The sequence below is a fragment of the Bradysia coprophila genome, unplaced genomic scaffold (genome assembly GCF_014529535.1).
Source record: "Bradysia coprophila strain Holo2 unplaced genomic scaffold, BU_Bcop_v1 contig_24, whole genome shotgun sequence".
Taxonomy (NCBI): domain Eukaryota; kingdom Metazoa; phylum Arthropoda; class Insecta; order Diptera; family Sciaridae; genus Bradysia; species Bradysia coprophila.
In genome coordinates, this window is record NW_023503501.1 from 4,989,507 (window position 1) to 5,014,801 (window position 25,295).

At 36.4% G+C, this 25,295-nt stretch overlaps 6 protein-coding genes across 10 annotated transcripts; 4 read left to right on the forward strand and 2 right to left on the reverse strand.

Annotated features, from left to right (window-relative positions):
- The first annotated feature begins 12 nt into the window (after positions 1-12).
- On the forward strand, positions 13-612 carry LOC119078017 (small integral membrane protein 4). 2 transcript variants are annotated; one of them, XM_037185409.1, is made up of 3 exons: positions 13-160; positions 221-403; positions 468-612. In XM_037185409.1, exons 2-3 carry the CDS (start codon positions 250-252, stop codon positions 548-550), a joined length of 237 nt encoding a protein of 78 aa, XP_037041304.1. In that variant the 5' UTR covers positions 13-160; positions 221-249; the 3' UTR covers positions 551-612. The 2 variants fall into 2 exon arrangements, with proteins under 2 accessions (XP_037041304.1, XP_037041303.1); XM_037185408.1 differs by having other exon boundaries at positions 15-158; positions 231-403.
- Positions 542-801, forward strand: LOC119078018 (protein brawnin). Its single transcript, XM_037185410.1, has one exon. The coding sequence runs from the start codon at positions 578-580 to the stop codon at positions 734-736; it is 159 nt and encodes a 52-aa protein (XP_037041305.1). The 5' UTR covers positions 542-577; the 3' UTR covers positions 737-801.
- Positions 802-2,051: 1,250 nt separating this feature from the next.
- Positions 2,052-2,875, reverse strand: LOC119078019 (protein D2-like). Its single transcript, XM_037185411.1, has one exon. It carries the CDS (start codon positions 2,825-2,827, stop codon positions 2,204-2,206), a length of 624 nt encoding a protein of 207 aa, XP_037041306.1. The 5' UTR covers positions 2,828-2,875; the 3' UTR covers positions 2,052-2,203.
- Positions 2,876-5,074: 2,199 nt separating this feature from the next.
- On the reverse strand, positions 5,075-7,010 carry LOC119078020 (small glutamine-rich tetratricopeptide repeat-containing protein beta-like). Its single transcript, XM_037185412.1, has 6 exons — positions 6,789-7,010; positions 6,400-6,667; positions 6,195-6,338; positions 5,999-6,129; positions 5,739-5,931; positions 5,075-5,370 (listed from the first exon to the last, which is right to left on the reverse strand). The coding sequence occupies exons 1-6, from the start codon at positions 6,871-6,873 to the stop codon at positions 5,217-5,219; spliced, it is 975 nt and encodes a 324-aa protein (XP_037041307.1). The 5' UTR covers positions 6,874-7,010; the 3' UTR covers positions 5,075-5,216.
- A 7,805-nt stretch (positions 7,011-14,815) lies between these two features.
- Positions 14,816-17,158, forward strand: LOC119078026 (cytochrome P450 4c3-like). 2 transcript variants are annotated; one of them, XM_037185436.1, is made up of 9 exons: positions 14,816-14,978; positions 15,125-15,316; positions 15,422-15,610; positions 15,822-15,891; positions 15,955-16,081; positions 16,161-16,340; positions 16,402-16,639; positions 16,700-16,882; positions 16,957-17,158. In XM_037185436.1, exons 1-9 carry the CDS (start codon positions 14,825-14,827, stop codon positions 17,118-17,120), a joined length of 1,497 nt encoding a protein of 498 aa, XP_037041331.1. In that variant the 5' UTR covers positions 14,816-14,824; the 3' UTR covers positions 17,121-17,158. The 2 variants fall into 2 exon arrangements, with proteins under 2 accessions (XP_037041331.1, XP_037041332.1); XM_037185437.1 differs by lacking the exon at positions 16,957-17,158 and having other exon boundaries at positions 14,817-14,978; positions 16,402-16,650; positions 16,700-16,873.
- A 2,464-nt stretch (positions 17,159-19,622) lies between these two features.
- LOC119078028 (abl interactor 2) lies at positions 19,623-23,947 on the forward strand. Of its 3 annotated transcripts, none has more exons than XM_037185439.1 (5): positions 19,623-19,771; positions 22,026-22,860; positions 22,931-23,092; positions 23,227-23,472; positions 23,547-23,947. In XM_037185439.1, the coding sequence occupies exons 2-5, from the start codon at positions 22,030-22,032 to the stop codon at positions 23,658-23,660; spliced, it is 1,353 nt and encodes a 450-aa protein (XP_037041334.1). In that variant the 5' UTR covers positions 19,623-19,771; positions 22,026-22,029; the 3' UTR covers positions 23,661-23,947. The 3 variants fall into 3 exon arrangements, with proteins under 3 accessions (XP_037041334.1, XP_037041335.1, XP_037041333.1); XM_037185440.1 differs by lacking the exon at positions 19,623-19,771 and adding an exon at positions 19,807-20,138; XM_037185438.1 differs by lacking the exon at positions 19,623-19,771 and adding an exon at positions 21,428-21,580.
- The last annotated feature ends 1,348 nt before the right edge of the window (positions 23,948-25,295 follow it).

The window sequence follows — 25,295 nt, forward strand, 5'->3', positions numbered from 1 at the left end:
TTGCTGACATTCAATGTCAAAAAAGAAAGTGACGTAAGCGAATGTCTGGTCTATATTTACAACATAAATTTTTAGAAATTTCGTGCAGTCAATAATTCTGATAAATTCAACAATAATCTAGTGTCATCGTTACATCAATGCAGAATCTGATGCTAACAGTAAGAGATATCAGTCAACATTAACGTTGCCGAACAGCAATTACATAATAAAGTCTTACCAAAATACTCCAGCGAGCATAACCACAATTCAATGTTGTTCTACAGCAGAAAACTGACGAAATTATTGAAAAGTATTCCCGGCGAGAAAACTTTCGGAATTTATAGATTTTTGCCCTGCTTTTTCCTCCTGGGTGCTGCGTTAGAGTTCTCTATGATCAATTGGACGGTTGGCGAAACAAATTTTTGTAAGTCCGACGTTCACAGCTTCTTTTGATCTCATTCTTAATCAGAAAATCAATTGTCTCTTAGATCGTACATATAAACGACGTCAGGCCAAGGAAATCGTTGAACATAAGCTAACCGGTGCTGTTCCATCAGATTCGTCACAGTAAAAAATTCGATTCGGTTTGTAATTGAAAATGCCGGCTGGAGTTTCGTGGTCACAGTACATCAAATTCTCCATAGCAGCCTTTTTAGCGATGTCAGCTGGCTCGCAGACGGTTCATATTTATTACAAGCCATTGAATGACTTGAATGTTTATGTTGAAAAGGAATTGGAGGCACACAGTAAGAGTTAATCGGAACGGATGTTAGAAATTTCATGAACATGGAAACCGGTCGTAATAAAACGTTAGATGAAGGTACATAGAACATTTGTATTTCTAGTTCCTAACGTCCTTGGCTATCTTTAGAGATAATCTTGATTGGGGATAGCTCAGGTTTTTGTTCTTTTTATTACTGTAGCGAAAGTAGGGCAGATAGAGCAAGTATTCTTCTAGGCGAATGAGTTAGAGAGAGGTCGTGGAAGAAAATTTGGCTCTCTGATTGTCAGCGCTTTTCCCTAGCAAATATTTTTTTTCTGGTTAATAAAGGCAAATTGGACAGTTCAAAGATATGGCTGAAGAACGAGGTGCAGCAATATTGAAGTGTCTGAAAGCAGTGGAAAGCAGTGGCTGTAGTTTCTCTGAACGCAGAATTTTATGAAAATCGATTCGATTGGTCGGTAAGTAGAAAATCAGAGTTTGTACACAAAGAAAGACTCGTATATTGAAAGCGTTATTTCGTTCAGTATAAATCAAATTTCCGTTCCTTCCTTTGTTTTAAAGGGAAACACTTACCGTGAGAGGGTCGACTTTAGACTTTGCCGAGTTTTGAGCGATTTTAGGAGGATTTTTGAAATTTTAGGAGTTTTAGGAGGTGTGGGAGGCCTGCAATCGTTACGTCGACTCTTAAAGATAATGGCAAAATTAAAAGCAACGTTTCTGATTTTTTCGATTATTCATTCAAGCGAGGTAAAAATTGACCACCTGACCTGACCTGACACAATCAAGCCTGGTGCCTTTGCATACGACGAGAAGGATATGAACGATTATTTATTCAAGTCTAAAAGATGTTTTTATTGTGAAGAAATTTTACCTGAAACCAGGGGCTATTTTTGGAAATTTTTTCCAAAATTTCCAAAAAATTGCCAAAAATTTCCAAAAACTGCGAACGTCCAAAAACCGAATTTTTCCATAATTTTGAACTGTTTTGGCAACTCCGGAGCTCAGCCTTATGTTTTAGCCGCCTTTCCAAAATTGTTTCCAAAAATTGGCCATGCCTGAAACTAAACCTGATTTTAGAAACCTATGAGGTAAGGTTACAGTCGTTTCAGGTTAACCTCGACATTTCTAGAAATTTTCATAAAAATGTAAAAACACATTACCACCTGCCCCGGCAGGTTGACCTGATTACTATTTTGCAGGTATCAAGCCATTTAAACGTCAAATCAAAATATTTAACGAATCAGCTTCAGGTCGGTCAGAGTAGGATTCCACGGACATAAACAACTTGTTTTTTTCTACTTAGAAATTTGTATCGATTGTGATCCCTCACTTTAATTACCTCACTAAATAGCAATTAATTAGCACTCACTTGCTAAGAATAATAAAATTATTAATGAATTGCGGAACAATCATCATAATACAAATCACATGACAATCAAATGGTTTTCAATGTTGTTTTCGTTAAAAAAAAGTATTTTTTTACAAAACAAACAAAAATATTTATTCAACTATAAACGTTCCACCTTTCGATGCCGCATTCTGATCGAATTCGGCCAAAAAAATATTGCCCGCAACAGGACTCAACAAATATCGGTTCACAAATTTCTTAATCGAAAATCTCTCTCTCGCCGCGAAATCGTCACCAAAGATCCTCTCTTCCATTCCATAATTGCTTTTCGCTTTCTGTTTGTACACCAGGAAAATGTACCGATGTAGCTCCTGGTCCGGTTCGGGTAAGGCGCCCAAATAATCACAGATCACTTCTCCATCTTCAACGCGACCACCGGGTATGTTCACGACCATCCAGTGCAAAAAATTGGCCAATGCTGGATGCGATCGCTCTGGATAATCCGGCGAGAACATGACAATGGTGTAGTAGACTGTTTTAGTCGGATCGGTTTTCCAATAAACTAGAGGTTGCTCCTCCACATCAATGGTTTTCATTATATTGCCAGCTTTCACATAATATCCATTTGGGTAAAGGACTTGCATGGTCAGGCGTGGTGAGGTTTCAATTAATTCCGGTACAACTTCATTTTTGATCATTACCAGTTCAATATCGAGATTCACCGATTGTATTTCCGTCGTAAAGTAGACCAATAACAAACACTTGGCCAAAAACATTTTTACAACGAACAACTAGCCAAATCAACCAATATTCACTATCTGAATGAAATTCCGATTCATTGGTTTTCCACTCTTCGTTTTTTTCCCGTCTCGATGAGATTTGTGAATTGGTTAAATTTAATTAGCGAGTCTACGCTAATTTTCAGTGGTAAATTGTAATAAGTTTGATTAATAATGCGTGCCCTAACTTAATTTTAATTAGGACTCTCAGATCATAGTATATATTGGTGAGTAATGGTCATTGCATTGTTTTAAGCATCGTCCGACTTTTTTCAAGATCATTTTTTTAAGGCTTGTTCCGAATCTCAACTACTTGACCGACTGTTTTATTGTAAAAGTATGAAGCATTGAGTGTCTCACATCACATTTTTCGATGAAAAAAAAAAGAAATGTGAGAAGGTCTGCTGGATGATTTCACAACAACAAACAAAGTCTGAGACAGTAAATATTAAAAAATTACAATCTTTTAAGGCGTCTTATGAACTGGGTGAGTTTGAAGCGTGCAGCACGTGAAATCGATTAACGAATTTGAGAAACAAATGAAACAATTGGAATTGTATTGGAATTCCGATTCTGGATGAGTTCATGCATCATTGAGTGTTTAAAGTGAAGCCTCACGATTACAAGGGTATACGATTCCATTTTTTTCCATTCTGATTTAAAGTTCGAACACCAGTTGAGAATAATTATATCGCAATATATTTCAATGCATCGAAGTGAATTCAAAGGAGATTCCGAATCGTCTACCTTTATCAACACATCGTTTAAAAGCATTCACAGACAGCAAGCATATTCACAGTTGTATTATAGGATCTATTACTTCATTGATCGAAGAATTTTTAAAAGATCGATTTCAAATCTTTTACTTCATTTTTTTGAACGTTCTTTTTGCTTTGTGAAACCGCATTCAGTCAGAGTTTGTCGTTTATACCTCGATTCGTTGTCGATAACTGTTACAGATGAGAGGAAATGTAAAATCGTAAGTGACGAAACGAAATACAAAAAGTCACAATCGTTGTGTGATTATTCGCTGAGTTACTAGCTTTTTCGATGTCCCCGTTGTACTTGTGGAGCGGTTTGACGTTATTCGCCGCATGGACAGCTCGAATCATTTGAAATTTTTCACTTTATTGTTACATATCTGACCTTCCGGTTTCTTTGCGTCTATTGAGTCGTTACATTTGATTCGAGTCACATCCTCTTTCATTCCACTCCTGGAACAAATACATTCGAATGAAGTTCTACATAGCGGTGCGGCTTCCTGGACTAGAATCTTCCGCTATCTGGACGCCAGTGTGTAACTGAATCCTGTCGTTAATGAGAACAGTAGTGAAAATATTTAGTTCTGCCATCCTTTGAATAATTTGTGGCACAGTTATGTTGCATATCACCGATAGCCACGTAGTTTGATTTAAATCAACTGTTCCACTGATTATGTTGAATATATCAGAGTGTTCTTTCTGATCAAGTCATCTTGAACTGGCATATTGACTCCAAACAATGCACTTCTAAATAGAGTACTGAAACGGGACAGGGTAAAGAAAAAAATTTGGCACTGTAAAAAAATCTGGAAACATTTGCCATACAAAATAGTAACCTATTTGGCAGCTGCCACTGCACTTTTGCTTGAAGTGCGTTTCTCCAGAGGAATAAAAATTCAATCTTAACGTATACGAAGAATCGAACACCGAAGTGCCATCGTAGAATGGATGTAAATATTGACAGGACAGTGTCAGTTCGAAAGAGTAACAACCGATTGTACGAAGTCCTACCACAGTTTCATCATCAAATCTATTATTTCATCACTTTTCACTATTAAATGTATTACTTCATCACTTTTCACTATATTGAGGCCATAATTCTCAATGCACGTCAACGCAAGGTATGGTCGAATGTTAAACTTTGTATGGAGGTATGGTCGAATGTCAAACTTTGTATGAAGCGGAGGACATAGCGATTTCATATCAAGAAATCTCATGAGAGGTGAGGTTGTTTGTATGAAATAGCTATGTTCTCCGGTTTGTATGAACAGACCATACTTGGTTAATACTTTCATTGATTATTCTACTCGCCCGACCCTATATTCCCATACAAATGTTGTTTTACAAAATACGTATACAATGTATTTCTTATGGAGGAAGTACCGCATATACCGCATGTACTTATTGTGCGATTTTTTTTCGCTCGGGCCATCGTCAACAGAACAGCTTTGAAAAACCAACAAACTTTTAAATGAAACATCTCTTATATTCAGGGTATATAATTCACCTATTCTGGTAGTTGTTACAAAGTAAAGTAAAAAATGCTACGGTTGAAAAACCATTGAACAAAAAATGCTGCATCCAAAGAGGTGAATACATTCGATTCGTTAAATTAAACAACACTCCTATTGTGATGGTGGTTGTGGAGGCTGGTTACTTGGCGGCGTTCCATCTGGGCCCGGATTAGTTCCGTCTCTAGCAATGCCGCCCATTTGTTGGCGTAGGCTGTTGAATAATTCGGGATTCTGGTTTTGTAGTTGCGATACCAATTGCTGACCACTGAAAGTGAAAGATTTTTTTAAAAATCTCGATTGAAAGCGAGATTGAAAGAGTCGTTTGTTTGTGAATCATCAGACTAGACAGACGCTAATTGACAACAAATCTTAATAGTTGTTGAAGATGATCTAGGTTTAAGTGGCGACATGACGACATAAGGGGAGACATATTACTCTTCTACTAGGTTTGTGGATGTTTTCTGGGTATTTTCCGTGTAAGTGAAGTGGCACAAGATGTAACAATGACCTCTAAGTTGCAGGTCTTGGAACTAGACTTTCTCATTCACCGAACGTTTGACTTCCCAACTGCATGCTGATGTCCCAAATATGACCCATTCCCCCCTGAACAATGAACTAATTTACAAAACTTACGTCTCAAAAATCGATTCCATGCTGCCGGTATTTTGTAGCGACGAAATCATATCGTGCATAGTGGGATCCGACATGAAACGTTGAGCTAAATTTGTGAACGCAGGATTATTGAAAGCGGCTGACAAGTCAATATTTCCAATATTCGGGAAACCGGCTAGAGGATTTGGTGCTGTTGCAGTGGCAGCAGTCGTTTCTATATGAACAATTTTGATTCAGGATGACAAAGAAGGCAAGAGTGGAATAGTTTGGTTTTTGCTCACCTTCCAAACGTTGTTTCGTTACGCTCATATTGTTTTGATAATCGACATTTTCCGGATCTAAAGCGATTGCCTTTTGATACGCATCTAAGGCCAACTGATGTTTGTTTAACTTTGAGTAGGCTATGCCTAACCTGCATGTTGAAAGTCGTACAAAAATCACGAAAATTTTATGAGGACAAAAAATGCAAATTTTTACCGTCCGTAAGCCTTCGAGTACGTCGGATCGTATCGTAAAGACATTTTGCAATCATCAGCTGCCTTCTGATAATCACCTAGCCGACTATAAGCAGCTGCTCTATTGCAATAGAAAACGGGATTCGTTGCGTCCAATGCAATGGCTCTGTAACATCATCGGCTCGAACGATTTCTTTGACTAAATTTTTGAATAGAAAATTCTGTACCTGCTGTAGGCAACCAATGCTTCTTGATATTTCTCCTCCTTCATCAAACAATTTCCTTCATTCTTGACATTTTCCGCCTCCAATTTTCGTTCCGGACTAATTTTCACATCAACGCAACTATTCTGAAACAGTTCGAACAGATTTACAGCAGCCATTGGATGATTTTCATCAAATTCTGATTGTGCTGCTTGTCCCTCTGGATCACCGTTCGGCAAATCGTATGCGGTCTCAAGGCATTGTTGTGCTACCTCCAAACTTTCCACAATATCTACAATAAAATTTGTTGCTCATTGAAAACAGCATTTTGCCTTGCGGTTTGGTTGTTGTGTGTCATATTTTTGCTTTTTATAATTACACACACGACGATTCAATTGCACGATAAAACGAACCTGCTGTGAAATTTCGTTCAGCAATTTGATTTTGGATGAAATTCAGAAATGCTCGGACAAAATATTTTGCTTCTAGGTCGCTCATTTTGCGTCAATAGTAGCGGTCGAATTGAACTGAATGACAATATTAAACGTTAGAAGATTCCTTTTTTTTATCGTGAAAGTTCTAAAGACTTGCCGTGCGTGTGTCAAAAGTTGAAAGATGACAGTTTCTCAAAAGTGCCTGTAATAATATTAAAATGCTGACATTAAGAGGTGTGCTGAATCTGCTGAATGGATGTGGATTGAGTCGCCGTTATATCGTATGACCGGGGCGGCAACATGCACACTATACAAGATTGATTGATTGTAGTCAACTATTCAAACAGTTTGTGGCTCGATAAGAACCATATCGTTGGGGTGTGGAGGAAAAGTCTTTCAAAATGTTCATGATTCTTGGGGTAAATTTCCTCTAACATGTAGCAAAATCAGCTTTAACCGACTCCAGATGCACGTAATCATTGTAAAAAAATGCTTCAAATAACTTTAACCACTTATTTATGAAGAATGGATAACAATACCACTCATCCACACTTGAAGATGGATGATAAATTGAAAATTTCGTCTTAGAGTGACCTTGCTGCAAACGAAATGTCGTAACAGATACTTGTTGTGAGGCTGGTATGGCCAGTTTGATAACGTTGTAAAGCTAAGACTGCATGCTGACCAGGCTGTGTATTACGGATGGGTTGAAGCATGGAATTCTCTACCATTATCGCCATTCAAAGAGTTTCAAACTTTTTTCGTCTTACACATATCACCACTCAAAAATGTCGAACTTCCGACTTTAGCTGACTGTTGCTCCGAGGCCAGGTTGTTGAGAGAAGCAATTTTGACACGAATTAACTTACAATTAGTCCCTCTATCCGTAGATATAACAATCTGCATTTATCCATATTTCCATACCTTTTTTTTCATAATGTAAAATTACCATTAAGGCTGCTAATGGTATTATTGGTACCAAAATACTACCCTATTTGACATGTAAAAACCTCTATTACCCTGCTAGGTGCTTTGGCTGGACAGATCCGAAAACTGAATACAGTTTCGTGTAGTACTCAAGTCCCTCAACTAGAACATAACAAAAAAAGTCAGTGGTGGTGTCGCGACTCTATTTAAGTTTTGGTCAACCCCACCGTGACACTTGTCGAAAAACAATCACCGAGGCAAGCTGCTCACAAAAACCAGAGTAAGCTTGCGACGTTTGCGAGTATCATTAAACTATTTCTGAATGGATTACACATCCAATTCTCAAAAAATGAAGCGAAAATATTTCTCACGTATAACGGATCATTTTCGTAGGTGGCAAATTGCTATATAATAGTTAACTTTCGCATAGGGAAGGCAGTAAAGTTGTTTGAATAGCTTTTGTAGAGCTTTTAATATCTTGTGCATTTAAAATGTGAATTTCGAAACCCAGTGATAATGAGAGTACTTGCCAGGCCAAAGTAAGTACTTGAACAGCATAATTTCACATGCACCGCTTGAGTGTAATGGAAAGCACTAAGCCCAATGGTAGTTCTTTGGCTAAGAAATTGAAAGTTAAAACCATCTATCCGCAGCCGAGCTCAATAAACACATGAAAACGAGAATTTCCATCTTTTTATCCCGTGTAATGGATTTTACATGCTTAGGGCGTCAAAAGAAGTGCTCGAAATTTGAAAAGTACGGTTTTCGACGCATGTCGAATGTAAAATATTTTTTATAATTGCTTGCAAGTTATTATTTTGGCTTCTGTGATTACTCCACTCGGCTTCGGCTCGTTCCTCAGAGCTTACACTTGCCAAAACAACAAAATTACAAGCAAGGCTCAAAGATGTAATATACTATGATACTGTTCAAAGTTACGCGTTTTGACCGTCTATATAACCGAATAACACAAACATGAAAATTTGACTTGAACCACAGGAATTACGTTTCATTTATTGAAACTTTATCTTAGGTAAGGCAAACCATCCCGGTCAACTTGATCGTAAAAATACCCTGAACACTCAACTAAGTATATTCAGATTCAATTGAAACCGAAATTTCCCGCGATAATCTTTGTTATCGACTGAAAATATAGTGCCGTGTTGCGTATGGTAGGTAGAATGTCAATAACATCACCATGTCTCCCATGTCTGCATAATACACGCACATCAACACAAAAAAGCACTCTACTAGTAGAAAAAAAAATCTTTAAAGATGAGATTAGATAACTTTTTGTTTTGTTGACTAAATAAACGGGCAATGAGACACAGCCAGGAAAGCTATCTGCTCACATCGCAGCATACGACGATGAGAGTAGATAACATTTTGGTTTAGTGGTGATAATTAACCGAAACACAAAGGTGTAAATAAATAAATAATCTCGTTCAGCCCGTGAAGCCGGTTTATATACCGTAGATTGTTAACGAGAGTGTAATTTTGTTGGGGAACTCGAATACAATGTAAGTTTTGTTTTAATATCTGAATGAGATCATCTGACCCCTTATGTTATCAATGCGGTGATATCATTTGATATATTCAATCGACTTTAATGTAATTGATGTGGCTGAACTCTATTTATACTTACAGACACATTCGGTTAAAAACTAAATTTTTTTGGGATCGAATAAACCAACGTTTTTAATGAAATGTAGTTCAATGTACGTGTTATATGACTGATACAGATCATCAAAAAAAAAATCATATTTGAATCGCTCTTGCGGTTAATGTTTTACATATATATAATTGTCTCTCAGACAATCATGTACCAGTAGTTACATGTGTGATTGATTGTAAAAACCAGTTTCACCTAGAACAGAAAAGTATATTGTTAGAACACACAGATGTACCTTTCATTCAATCGTGAGTTTTTATTTCATTTGTTTTCTAATTAACATTCATTATTACGGGGCTTTGTATGACAATTTATTTTGTTGCATTCAATTCATTCATTTTCTTTTAGCCACATTCTCGTTTAGTTTTAGTTTTGATTTCTGTTGATGCCATGACTAAAAGTGTAGGTAAGAATTTGCTTATAATATTTGGTTTTCCTCATTAAAAAAGTTGAGTCGTGTCACGATATATGTTTCCTAATCGAAATTTGCAATTGTGCAATAATTAGTGCGTGGAGCTTTTCAATAGTAACAGGTGCTGGATATTTCAATTCTTATCAATTTTTCCTTATATAAGTTCTAATAAGATCGATGCAAACCAATAGAAAAATTTGTTGGAACATGTCTTATATGATGGGAATATTATGCTGACAATGCATATGTTGAATTGAATATTTAATGCGAAAACAAATCACATGCATAACATACATTGCATATTCCTTTCAGTTTAAATTCAAAATGAAATTTAAAAAAAAATCTTTTGCTGTTAGGGGAAAGAAAAACTGAATCAATCAAAGTTGTAGTAGAACGCTTCCCTCTACTATTGTAATTGTTGGATTTCATGGCTCTTAAATAAGCACAAACTTCAAACTCACGAACACAAATTCGTTGGACTATTAGACTTGAAAGTAAGAGTTTTTATTTCTTTTTTGCTTATTTGGTGTTACTGAAACAATTCGGCAGATATTTGGAATCAATTTGAAGAAATCAGAATTAATAAAATTGTCGTGTTTTAAAACCAAACAGTGCCTACCAAATTGAGAGAAATTTCATTCTAAAAAGCTGCCAAAATTCCGAATTTGGTAAAAAAAATCGAACGACGGAATAAGTAGGAAATCCTCTACCAACCAAAGAAAGTCCTAAGAAAATGCTTTGGAAACCAGAAAATCCTTTCATTAAAAGTCCCTAACCTGTTACAGACAGCATGCATATGACCAGTATTATTATCTGGTCTATTACTTCCATAGATCAAATTATTTTCAATCTGTTGATTTCAAATCTTGTACTTCAATTGTTTTAACATTTATTTTACTAAAGAACCCAGAGCTTGTCATTGTTTTTGTCGTCGTTATCGACAACAGATGAATAGCCGTATGTGGCTGGTTAAAATCTAGGAAAATCCTCAAAAAACATTGAAAACCTCCGAAATTATGAGAAAACATCAAAAAGATAATCCTTAAAATTTACGAATCCCGAAAATCCTGCAAAACGCTGCAGAAAATCCTCAGACGACTTTCTTTTTGAAAATCTTTTGTCAACGACTTAATCAGTGAAATTTAAACATGCATTTGGAAGTGGCAGCGCCCGGATTTTTTACGTTACGCTTTAGCAACGGCCTAGATGCAACAGTATAGTATAGTATAGTATTAGTTTGTATAACTGGAAAATTTTGCGTATAGGCTTACATCACGTTTGTTGTTAGAAATGTTTGGACTAAAAATGTCAACTTATTTGAGAATTTTTAATTCTTTTGAAGAATGTGCGGTGACACGGCCTAATTGTACCGAATTGAATCATATGCGTTTTTATTGCCTTTTCCCGCATCTTCCTCAGCTGTTTTTCAGCTGTTTCACTCATACAAACAAAAGGGCTTATGCTTGTTTGTCAGGTGAAATAGTTACAGAACCCGTATAAAGACGTATGATATCAGTATTGTTTGTTAGAAAAGCAAGAAACGAGAAGACGTTTCCTGTATCTGCAATGCAGATTCTGCACCTCGTAAAAAAATACATTTTAGCATCACACTTCAAGCAAAAGTGCTATTATTGATAGCTGCCAAATATAGTACTTTTTGTATGAAATTTTATCCCCACTCTTTTTACAGTGTAAAATTTTGTCAAGTTTCAGTACCCTATTTAGAGTACCACTTTTGCTTGAAGTGCGTTGATTTTAGAGAATTCAAGACCTCAATACCCTCAGAACTTGTAAATGATCGACCATTTCGTTGCATTAATTTCCGTTTCAATTAACATTTTCAGTGTACATATCACACGGACTGAACCATCTATGCTGATTTATCCTGAACAACATTAGTCCATCCGTTAGTAAAGAAAATGCCACCGACGACAGCTACAGAAGGATACTGGGGTCCGCCAACATCAACCATTGATTGGTGCGAACGAAATTACGATGTCAGTCCGTACATTGCCGAATTTTGGAATACAATCAGCAACATTGCAATATTCCTGCCGCCATTCATCGGAATCTTTCAAATTTACAAATTGAACCTGGAACGTAGATTTATGGTGGCATTTATTGCTGTGGCAGTGGTCGGTTTCGGGTCGTGGGCTTTTCACATGACCCTGTTGTATCCGATGCAATTGGCTGACGAATTTCCTATGGTGTGGTCGACATCCGTAATGACTTACTTGCAATTCACACTTCATCGGTCGCCCGAATCGCCAATCGATACAAGGTTGATGGCCTTGTGTTTCTTGTACGCATTCGCTTATTCAATATTTTATTTGGCATTCACAAATCCGTTGGTGCATCAAGTAACTTATGCTGTTGGCCTATACTTTTTGTTGATCAAATCGTTGCTGTTTACAAGAAAAATGAAATGTAAGACCTGTAGTCGGATAGTGTACTCAATATGGATCCTGCTCCACGTCGCATTTTTTTTGTGGAACATCGACAACCACTTTTGTAGCCAATTAGAAAGTTTAAGGGAACGCATACCAAAAGGACTGATACCTGGTACCCAATTGCACGCTATATGGCACATAATGACAGGCACAGCTGCATACATTCACGTTTTGTATCTGCTTCATGCTCGAGGACACTTTTTCAAGTCGAAGGTTAGTGTAGCAGTCACCCGTTACGGTTTCGTTCTTAGGAAGGAACATCATCACTAGGTCCAGCAATGTTATCATAATTATACGTCCAAAATTAGAAACCATTCAATGCCTTGTTTGTATCATACACGTTATACAATTTAAAAAAAAGACAGACTGCAGGTAGAATTGACGCTTATTAAATTTATTAAACTTACAAAATGGCATTTTTACTTGCGTTGGGAGCGAATTTTTGGTCCGTGTCCTGGCACATGATGTAGGTAATTTTTGGTGTCCTTTATCAACAGACTTACTCCCATTCCTGCATTATCATAGTCACATGTTACCTTCAACGACGACAACAATGAATAATGAGCTCCAGCTAAATATGTGTTTGAACTAATGAAGTAAAAGATTCATTCACATTCTGTCAACAATAATTAAATAAATTGAAGTAACAGATTCTATTACTATCCTAAGACTATCTTGTGCAAATAAACATTTGAACATAATTAAGTAAATGCATGTGAACAAATGAAGTAGCAGATTTAATTGGCGCTTGTCGCTTCTAAAAAACTAAAGGTATGTGTGACGGGACACCGTGAAACAAATTTTATGTATTCAGAGGAGAGGTTTGTGAAAAGATCGTTTCGACTAATTTCAATCGGATTATTTCACCATTTTTCTGACAATGTGCAATTGCAACAATATGCATCAATTTCTTTATATGACTGACGAAATATAATTAATGTATATAAATTGTCCAGGGTTGGGGTCATATTAACAATAAAACCTTTTTTTTAAATAATTAATTGCAATTAAAACATTAAATAAGTATTTACAAAGTGACTGTATCATCTGTTATGGACTCTGAATACAGAAAAAGGAATAGGTTCAAGCAAAAGATAGAAAGATGAACCTAGCTATAAATCTTTTAGGGATCAAAGTGCGCGAGCGATTTTTTTATTTAGATTTAAATCCCTCAAGGATTACTTGAACTATTCTCCAAAGCTCTTATCTTTAGGAAAATTAAATTTTGATCTTTTGAGATTTGCGATAGAACTGAAAAAATGAATTTTCATAATCTTTTTTAACTTTTGAGTTTCTCAAAGTTGCACCACTCCTGATGGTCCGCCATCTTCTCAGTTCTAGAACTACACAATTTTGAAGGATTTGTGAGGATTCTTTTCTTGTGACGGTGTGAATTCGTCTTTACATTTCATAAAGATGGTTGATCAAAGTGATCACAGATAAATATGTTTGCCATTTGAGGGTGACCAGATCGATAATTTAAAGAAATATGATTGGTCTGAAAGTATGTCATTGTTGATTTGATTGGTCTATAATTGCGTTGTACAAAGATGGCTGCCGTTGGGTTTGCTTGATTGAAAATTACCAATTAAGAGTGATTTGTTAAAACTGATGTCACATGATGCATTTCATTTGATATTATTTTATATTTTATATGGATGAAATGTTGCGTCAGCTGAATATAACACAGTTGGATTATAATACATTTTGCAACAGCTGGGATTACGTAAATAGATGTGTCTTGTGAGACACCAAGTCAGTCAGATATTAGTTAAAGTTAGGAACTAACAATTTATAACGTTTTTGAAAAATTAATGAAGTGAAAATTTAATGTTTTTCAATTCTACACTAAAATTAATTCTAGCATTTGGGGGGTCCAAAATTTTACCAGTTTCAAGGAATTTGAGGGAGTTCTGAGGGGTTTTTTTTAGTTATCTTGGAAAAGTTTTGGCTATTGAGGTTGTAGTATGTTGGTTACCCAAAATTACAGAACCCAACATGGTCCATCATTTTACCAGTTCTAGAACTCTTGGATTTTCAAGGAATTTCTGAGGTTTTTTTGGGTTCTCTTCTGGTCTTTTGAGATTATTGAGGTGCTAATGTGGTGCTTCTTAAAAATTCGACCGTGGTACATGATCCACAATCATCTCAGTTCTAGAATTTACGGAATTTGAAGGATTTTTGAGGGTTTTTTTGTGGGCTCGTGTCCTTCTGGACTTTAGAGATTGTTGATTGAAATCTGTTCTCGCTTGTTCGTCAAATCGGGCAGTAGGTTTCTATTTTTTTATTTTTACAAGTTGTCGTGGTGCATCGTCTCCACTGAAACCCCGTGTTATAACCACCTATGTAATAAACACATAACTAAACGACCGTACCTCAATCAATACTTTCGTGAATTTTTACAGAACAAAGGAAAAGGCGAAATTACAAAATCACTCTACGTACAAAGTTTAGGAAATTGCACCAGCAACACTTCCGGTTATTTGCATCAAATTAGTTTGACAGTCATATAAATAACTAGTTGTAACGATCGATTCGCATTACGTTACATAAAATGTTGATACTATTTTTGTTTGTGATCGGCGTCTTCTATGTGCAATTCTATTTGTACAAAAGACGATTGACGAAGAACATAACACATTTACCAGTCGCAAAAGGATTACCTCTAGTTGGGATCTGTCATCGGTTCATCGGGAAAAGTACTACCGGTAATTTGCGATTTACTTTGATATGGACCATCATCAGACGTTTAGTGGCGAAACTGTTGCCTTTACTAACTCGATACTCGCCTGCACATATTGAAAATGTGTTAGAAGTTCTAGTTTTTTGTAATTAAATTTCTTTTTTCATCAAGAAATCTACCACGAACTAATTAAACTCAGCGAGACATATCAAAATCCATCAATAGCATGGTTTTGTTCAACGCTAATCATTGTGATTTCGAGCGCAGAAGATATGCAGATCGTTCTGAATTCGCCCGACTGCCTACAAAAAGCACATTTGTATGATAACTTGGCCGTTAACGATGGAATTTTCAAATCGAAAGGTAATTGTTAAAGCAAATGTACAGTCGCGCTTCAAGTCTGAAACTCCAAATTATACAAATTGCATTTGCCAAGTACATTGAATGAAAGATTCGATTGTGTTTCAGCACATATTTGGAAGCAACACCGAAAACTTCTGAATCCAACGTTTAACCATAAAATCCTTACATCATTCATTCCAATTTTCAACGAAAAATCCAAAATTATGGCAGACAAATTGAAGCAGATGCTGAATCAAGAGAATCTTTTTGATATTAGCAAACCATTTTTCGCTTGTACATTGGACACCGTCTGTGGTAAGTCTGAGGATACGGTGAGGTGAGGTATAACTAATGAAATGGCAAAAGAAAACGTATTAGAGTTGAGTCTAATACCTCAACCAGTTAAACATTTTCAATGGAGAGGGCAGTCATTGCAAGAGATCTGTCATCCATTATTAAACTTCCTGTCTTGCCTAAAATCGATTTAAGGATAACTCTTCTCACTAGCAATGTATTCTATATCCAGCAACATCTCTAGGAGCCAATTTCGACTTTCAAAAGGAGAAAAATTGTGATATCTTAGAGAGTATGGAAAAGTAAGAACTTAAATGTGATACTACAGCTACTGGTGACTGACATAAATTTTCACTTCATAAAAGATACTCGGAAATGGCAGCTGAACGACTGGTTAAAGTTTGGCTACATTGGGACTTCATTTACAAATGGTCCAACCTTTGTAAAGTTCAAAGCAAAATGTTAAAAATTTTTGAAACTCTTCCGAAGGAGGTACATTCCATTGTGTCCATTCCAATAAGCTCTCTCGTTACGTATTAGTCAAAATTTTTTAAAATCCCACCAAACTTAGATCTTTCGCGTGAAACAAAAAGAGTTCTACGAAGCAAAGTCAAATTCCAATCAAGATCTAGATGAATCCGAAGAATTTAAAGAGCCGCAAATATTTGTAAATGAACTCTTGCGACTACAGTCGAAAGGACTGTTTGACGATAAGGTGGTATATGATCAAATCGTTACAATGGTCGTTGGAGTAAGATTAGTCGCTAAAATTTCGTTCAGCTGCATTTTGTACTATCGCAATTTCTATTCAGGGTAACGAAACCACAGCATTAACATCATCGCATGTTATCCTTATGCTGGCGATGCATCAAGACATACAAGAGAGAGTATTCCAAGAAATCAAATCAGCCCATGCCGACCAATACTGTGATACAGATGCTGAAGCAATGACAAAGATGCACTACTTAGAGATGGTAATTCGTGAAACAATGAGAATGTTGCCGGTAGGCCCATTTTTGGGTAGAGAAACTCTAGCCGATGTAAAAATCAGTATGTCTTGGGTAGGATCGTATTCGATTGACAGAATGCATCATGAACCACTCATTTCAGGTAATTGCACAATACCCAAAGGAACTTTGCTGCTATTAGCGTTCCACGTTTTGCATCGTGATAAATCGGTGTGGGGACCGACACCTGAAAAATTCGATCCAGACCACTTTCTTCCGGAGAAAGTAGCTCGAAGACATCCATACGCTTTTCTTCCTTTCTCTGGCGGGCCGAGAAATTGTATCGGTACGTATGAGACAAGTTTGTTGGAACAGTTACATACCACATAGCGTAACGAAATCAATGACTTTGTCTTCTAGGAATCAAATACGCTTGGATGTCGATGAAGGTAATGATTTCTGCATTGGTACGACGTTACAAATTCACTACTGATCTCAAATTTGAAGACCTAGTACTTAAGTGGGATATTACATTGAGAATTGCAGACGGACATATGGTTCGAATTGAACCCCGTATTTATTAAACGATTTACTGAAATAAACGACAACGAAAAAGACCCTAGAAAGTGTACTCTTTAATAGTGTGTTAAGCCATAGCATTAACACTCGCATTTCAGACGTCAAAAAGCCTCCACATTTTAATACATTTGATACACTTGCATGGGTTGTGTGTTCTACCTCACACCAAGAAAGAAAGACTACTGTTTTAATGAAGGTAATATAAAGCCCATTCTGATACCATCAGCGCCTCAAACTCCAAATATTTTCTATGTTAATATGCTGGGTCAAACCCTGTAACTAACAAACCTAACCTAACCTAATAAAAAATTGTCTATTCCAAAGCTCAAAAAGCTAAAAAGCAAAAAAACTCACTTCTTTACTCGGGTATAAATTGCAGGTTTTGCATGGAAAACTTAGTAGAGTGTCGGTTTTTCAATAAAATATTATTCAAATCCGATCACAATCCAATTTTCTTTGCAAAATATAATTGAAACATTTGGTTTCACTCCAGTTAATTTTGAAATTAAGTTAGTTTTGAGTTTAGTTTCCACTGAATTATTGGCAAAGACGGTAAATTTTTCATACAAAATCTGCAATCTATACCCCAGTACACGCCATCCACAGTAAATTTATGAACCCGCTCCGTCACTTATATTCCCTGGCCTGGAAACTAGCTGTTTTGATAAAAAGAAACTGTTCCGAGAAGTCAAGATCTCTAACGAGAGAAATGATAAGCGCGGCCACTCATGGAACACGCCTGACGATGACATTGATTGATTACGTGTAACCGATGGGAGAAAAACTCCAAATAAAAATCCAACCAATCCGTCAAAAAAATATGTGAAATTGAGAGACGAAATGAGAGAGAAAATTGTTGAAAAAAATATGCCTCAGTCGTGTTCTATACCAGCCATGAGTGGTCGCGCTTATCATTTCTCTGTCTCTAACCAACGCCGCACTGTCTAGCACCGAAGCTGACTTTGACGTCACTCAAATAGAGGACTGAACCGATCAAAGTTGGCCATTCTTTTTCATACAATGGCTATCAAAAATTTAAAAAAATAGTCAACAGGTGTGTTTTTGGCCTTCTAATTGAGTGATGTCAAAGTCAGCTTCGGTGCTTGACAGTGCTTTGCTCTAACTCATAGCTCGTCAAAACACAAAGGTATAATGGAACATATTTACACATTGCAAGCATGTGTTACAATAGATGAATAACGTAAAATCTGATGTTGAATAGCAGAGTTAACTTGCGGTAAGTATAGTCATTTAGATGCTACATGGACTTTCAAAAGAATTCTCGAGCTGTCGCTCTCATGTAAAGCCTTTGCCTTGTTACCTCAACTCCAAACCCGAAAAAATGTAAAAGAAAAGGAAAATTTCCGTTTTTGTTTAAGTTTTGTTGATTAGAGGCAAAGTCGAGATCAAAAAGCACACGAAAGCTTCGAAGGAAATGCTTGAAATATTAAAAGCTATGGTTTTCTATGCATGTATAGCATGTAATAGTAGATTGTGTACATACTTTCTTGGCAATTCTCATACACACACCATAAGTGTGTACATAAGTGCTTGTATATATACAAATATTTGTACATAGTTACTAGAATACAATAAGTGGATGGAATTTTTCAACTAAGCCTAAGATGGGGCTGTTGTGCTAACGCAGCGTTTAATCTTCCTACGCATAATATTCTCATAATCAAAGTGCGTTGAAATTAATGTTTCTGGTTCATTTTTTCCACTGTTCAAATTCTGAGGCACACTTACGGCGCAAATTTTTCTCTTTGACTTAGTATTAGAGGGTTGTAGCCATCAGAGCCGAAGGCAAGTGCTATGATCCACTAGTAAAAACAACAATTTCCAATCACAGTAATGATCACATGAGCCCGTCATTTCTGTAAACTGTAAGGAGGTCACTCAGATTGCCATTATAATCACGAGATCTGTTTGTTTTTTGTATGAAAATCCGTCATATAGGTTTCTTCCATCGTACGGTAAAAACGAATTTTGACAGACCGAAAACAACCAACCACCATCCACAGAAGCAAACATAAACAAATTTGTTCGTTAAAACTTTAAAGTTTCGTACCGTATCGCAAGCATGTAAAATATACCTATTAACCTATTACAGGTTAAGCATATGACCAGTATTATCATCGGGTCTATTGATCAAATCATTTTTAATCGGTTGATCCCGGGTGAAAATAAAAGAGTCACTTCTCAAAAGACAATAGAGATGAGACCGCGAGACTACGTATTTCGAACATTTGAGACTTTTGTTTTTCACTAGGGATTTCTCATCTTGTGCTTCAATTGTTTTAACATGTATTTTACTATATAAAAGACCTTACCCAGAGCCTGTCATTATTTTTGTCGTCGTTGTCGATAACAGATGAATAGCTGCATGTGGCAGGTTAATATGATTCGATCATAGATTATAAAATCGGAATTCATTTCACGGAGTCGTAGAACATTCAAACGGCATTGCGTTAGCTTGCATCGCATTCCCCTACTAACATTACGAGCCGATACCGTAACTGTAAACAAATGTCAAAGTTTCAAAATTTTTAAGAATAAAATATGTCTAGGACTGTGTCGTGACGAGAGACTATAATTTTGCCATAAATTCCTACTAAATCTGTGATTATCAACTACAATTTGGCTACCTGTTAAGGTATAATATCGGGATGTTTAGTTAATATTGAAAAAAATTTGATTTTATTGATGCTAGGCGCTAATTTATTGCTTTCGTGTTGTCTTCCTGTTCTTTAAGAGAAAGTGGATGATGAATAATGGAATTACGTCAATAATTTTTTTTTCTTCTTTGCTCGAAAACCACACAATAATAAATGTTTTTTTGTGCGTTGTCTGGGGCGTTTCGGATAAAATTGTTGTGTTATCTTCGCGGAATTAAACAGCCAGCTATTGAACCAAACATTCCTTGCATCGCATTCGTTGTTTGTGTTACAGATCGTGTGTGTGTTTGTTCATTTAACTAACTAAAGAAAGAATTAAATTTTCATTGCTAGTTCATGCACAAGGTAACATGGAAAATAATCAACTCAACAGATTTTGTTTCTATATTTTGATCACGGTGTACATTCAAACACCTCAAACATAGGCAAAAAATTCGTTGCACTGGTCGATTACATTAAATCTTATTATTGTAACAGACAAACAAAATTGAATTTACAAACAATCTTTTGAATATTGTCGTTTCTATTTTTGAGATCCACTCAGACATTTATACGAATTGTGTTCTGTGAGTTGTATGGTAACTTGTTGAGATTGTGTTGATAAGCTGGTTAATATTGAAACAGACGAAAATACGTCACATATAAAGCGAAGACAATTAATTATACGATGGACTGAAATTGCGTCAAACGATCCTCATAAATAAACAAATTGATTTTCACCTATATGTGCTATACATAAATTCTAATAATGAGATGATTCAAGTGGTGTCGCGGATTCAAAACCCTTTAGCAATTTATCACTAACTGAATAATGGCTTCGCTGTAATGCCTCTTAATTTGACCAAGATATTATAAGAACCAAAAGCAGTGCAAATAAATTTAACTGCCATACAATCAATGGTACGTTAAAAGTGGTACGGAAGTGCTGAGATAAGAAAAAGAATTGATTAACAGTGACTTGTGAATGAAACTTTTCTTCATTCTCTTTTTTGCATGTTCATGAGATGTCGTTGTAACTTTTCATAAACGGCTAGTTATTTAAATGAAAATAACAGATGACCGAAGGCTATAACGTTGTCTTATAAATATAGGTTTTAACGAATGAAGTAAAAGATTCTGCTTCATATTCTGAACGATACTTTGAACATAAGAAGTAGCAGATTCAAAATAAATTCATATGACAATACGCTAGCCGATTCTGAAAGGTTCAATGTGATCTATTTAGTAACAAGAAAACACAATCACTTTTGCGTCAACTTTGTGTGTCGATTATTTAGTAAACTGACATTTCCTAATCAACCGAAGCATATATCAGATTAGCGCATTTTAGTGGTTACAAAGGTAGAAAAGCCATCCATAAGAATAAGTTAGTTCAAGTAAAACGTCTTCTAGACATAACACCTACCTGTCGTGCTATTATTGTATTGGATATACTGCATATTACATTAGTAAGTCTAATATCCAATAGTTTGCATCTCGATAATTTTTCCTGTGCATCGCCGGATCGAACGTTTAAGTCCAAAATAAAACCGTCTGTTTTGTTTGTGTAGGAAATTGAAAATTTTTGGGTAGTTTGCCAATTTTTCGGTTTGTTTTATACAGGTGCCTTTCGCGAAAAATTTGTTTAAAAAAGAAATGTTTGCGCTGAGAAGCAGAAAAAAAAACACAAATCAAAATATTGAACAAGCATCAGTCGATTTTTCATCTTGAAAGTGTATAACAATTTCTATAACATCCAATATTCAAATGTGCGAAATACTATCGGCAATGGCGTATTTATCACCAACGTAAGACAAAACTTATTTAATTATTTGTTAACTACATCAACTACAGAAATAAGCTATGATCTACGGATGATGTTGTCTTGTCACAGTGAATCGAATGTTAAACAAATGAAGTAAACGAATTTCTGTCAATGGCTTAAGCAACGGAAGTAGTAGATCCTGTGATTATAATGTGATACGAGTGTCGTTCCTAAAAATTTCTGACCTGACAGGTTTAGTAACAGTTCTGATCTGTTGCGGTTCACCTATCTAATCGCATATATAAAGTGACTCGAAGTAATACGAGCCTAGAACTAGGCGTTTTATCAATCAGTTTTAACTTAACCGTGCGTTCGCTCTCATCCGAAGGTTTTCTCTTGATCGTTACATTTTGGTTTTGATGATTAAAGAAACGACATCCCTTTCGATATGTGCATCAACTCAAATCATTTTTCTTTCTTTTTACCAGAACTATGACTATTCCATCACGACCAGCTCCACCTCCTCCACAATCAGTACGCACTCAAGACCGCCAACATTCGTCGTCAATAAATCAACCACAATCACGATACGGATCAACAAACTGGGCATCGTTCGACAATAACCTGTTCGAACAACCAACGGACATTGTTCAAAGTAAAAAGAATGCGCCGCCTCCAAGGCCTCCGCCACCTAAAATCAGTAGTCAACCATTCAAAAAGCCCAGTCAGCCCACATCCGTTAACCTATTATCAAATTTGTTTGGCAAAGCTAAATTAAACGGAACAAAAGCATCGACACACTCATCGAATACATCCAGATCTGTAACACCCAATGATATACCAAAATTGGCTGCACCTCCAACGTCATCACATTCGCATGATGCACCGCTAGAGCTTATCAGCTTCGATTCGCCGCCAAATTCTCCGACGCTTACACAAAAATCGAATAGTGACTGCAACAGCATCAACAGCAGTTTCAGTTCAGATTCCAATAATTACTTACCTCAGAACGGTTGCACGTCACAACCGGAAAGTGGCTTCGAGGATGATTTTTCATTCGGTAAAGATCCGTGGGAAACAAATGATCCATTTTCGCCGTTGCCATACGATGGACCGAAATCCACAACGCCCTATCAGAAACCGGTAACGATCGGTTCAACGTCATTTTATTCGTATGATTTATATGGCAGTGGTACGGCAAAAACATCTACTGATTTTGTTGATCCTTTATGCAACGGGAAAAGTTTATTAACGAAAGAGCCAGCGCTCACAAAACCGACCATCATCAAACCAGCCATCACCAAACCGAAACCAAAATTGAATGTAATGCAGTCGAATGGGTTGACCATTTTGCAATTTTAAATTAATTTCGGTTTTGTGGTTGAAATTTCAGAATTCATATCAGAACAAGGGACCAGCTCCGTCTTTGCCAATATCGAACAGTGCTGCTACTTCATCGAATCGAGTGCGAGATGAATTTGATGAGAGTGAACCCAGTTATGGTATTGCTTTGTACGACTTTGAGCCTATTCAAGACGGAGATCTAATATTACGGGTGAGCAACTAAAAGCATTGGAACGTTGAATTCCGTTTTTCCAATTAAAAGTTTAATAAATCCATCATTGGGATAGTGAGATTCATCCATTTAGCTGCGTCGAAGTTACAGTCTTGTCTGTTTCGATTTTACAGGAGAACGAGAAAGTCTATTTGCACAAGAAGCTAAACGACGAGTGGTACTACGGAAAGAATCGTCGAGGCTGTGAGGGAATGTTCCCGGCTAGTTATATCAATGTTAAAGTGCCAATCAGGGAATCGTCTTCGACTAAAAAACAACCATCTCCAGCAATGACATCATCGTCGATCCAAAAAAGTGAACCAACAGCTAGAGCCCTTTACAACTTTACTGCTGAAACTCACGAAGATTTGTCGTTGCAGGTAAGGAATCAAAATTTTTTTTCGAATTTTTGCTCCTATTCCGTTCAATTTATCTGACGTTCTGTCCGTCGCAGGAAAACGATATAATCACCGACCTTCAACGAATCAACGATGAATGGCTATACGGTCGCATTGGTTCCCGTCAAGGTCAGTTTCCAGCTAATTTCGTTGAATTTATCACAACGTAAATGCAACGCGTAATTAGTGGCTGTAAACATGGAACGTCATGGCACCACACATCAATCAAAATTCGCCTTATTTTGTTAACGTAGAGTTCGATTTTTGGAAGGAAATTTTTTTAAGGCAACCAATGTTTTGATTCGCACAAACTGTGTAGGAAGTGTAAAACAATCTGTATTATTCTAGTGAACTAAATGAAACTTTCGAAGAAAGAGCTTTAACCGCGGTATTTTACTGTACAGTTTCTAAAAAATATTTTCTCGTAACATTAAATTGGTAATTTATTGAAGTAAAACCGGCCCGTGTGTGTTTTATTGTTGCAGTTCAAAACATTCTGATGGTCATTTCACCCCCAACACCAATAACTGAGTCTATTTTATGCGCCTTCCGTATGAATATTCCAAAATAGTCCTCCTGGTTGGTGGAAATTGTGGAATCGGATTAGGGTGGTTTTTTTTGCAAAAATTGTAAAGCTTCGTGGATTGCATGGTAACATAAATAGTTTGTGACTAAAAAAACGTCGAAGCCGCGAGGATTTAATTTTTTGAATTTTTCTGAGCTGGCGCAAATTCATCGAAGTTTCGGTAATTCCCTTGACTGAAAGTCATGGGTCTTACGGATGATAAACACCCTAAAATGTTTGTCACACAATGATCACTACTATGATTGAAAAGGCATGAATGTATGACCAAAAACCTTAAATACAGAAAATGTTTGTCACACTTTGATGATTCGTTGATAATACGATAACTTGAGTAATTTTCAACGGATTTTCAAAAACTTTTTTTTTAATCGACGGGGAATTAAATTAATGAGGTTAAGTTCGAAGATGGGCTATTACGGTCGGGTGTTCTTAGAGATATTCCCAAAAGAATTTTTGTCTCGTCCCTTGATTCCACGATAACTCGAGTAGTTTTCGACGGATTTCCAAAACCTTTTTTTTATACGACGGGGAATTAAATTCCTCAGGTTAAGTTCGAAGATGGGTTACAACGGACGGGTGATCTTAGAGATATTCTCAGGAGAATTTTTGTCTGGTCGCTTGATTCCACGATAACTCGAGTAGTTTTCGACGAATTTCCAAAAACTTTTTTTTAATCGACGGGGAATTAAATTGCTGAGGCTAAGTTTGAAGATGGATTTCAACGGATTTCAAAAACTTTTTTTATTCAACGGGGAATTCCATTCCCGAGGAAGAATTTTTGTATCGTCCCGTGATATTATCGTGTTATTAGTTGAGTAATTCTTAATGGTCCACAAAAGACAATTATCCCACTAAGAAAGACATTTTTGGGTTAAGCTTGTTAATGGAATATACTGGAGTAATATTCTAGGATTCATTCCAAAATTTTGTGTGTGTAATATCTTTATATAGATGATAAGAAAAAAATTAAAGTTTGGACGAGTGTGAACTTTGCGGCCAGAGCGAAGCGAGGGCCGTAATCACACGAGTTTCATTTTTATTCAATATGTAAGCAAGAAATTCGCCTCTTTCCAGGGTCTGTATCTCGTGCTGCCTTTTTGATGGTATCTTTTCATCAGAATCCTTTTTTCAAAACACACGACCGCAATTCACGCCGTAAGTGTGCCTAAAATTTGAATTTTAAGTGAACGATTCGATGAAAAAGTGAACCGAAAAATAC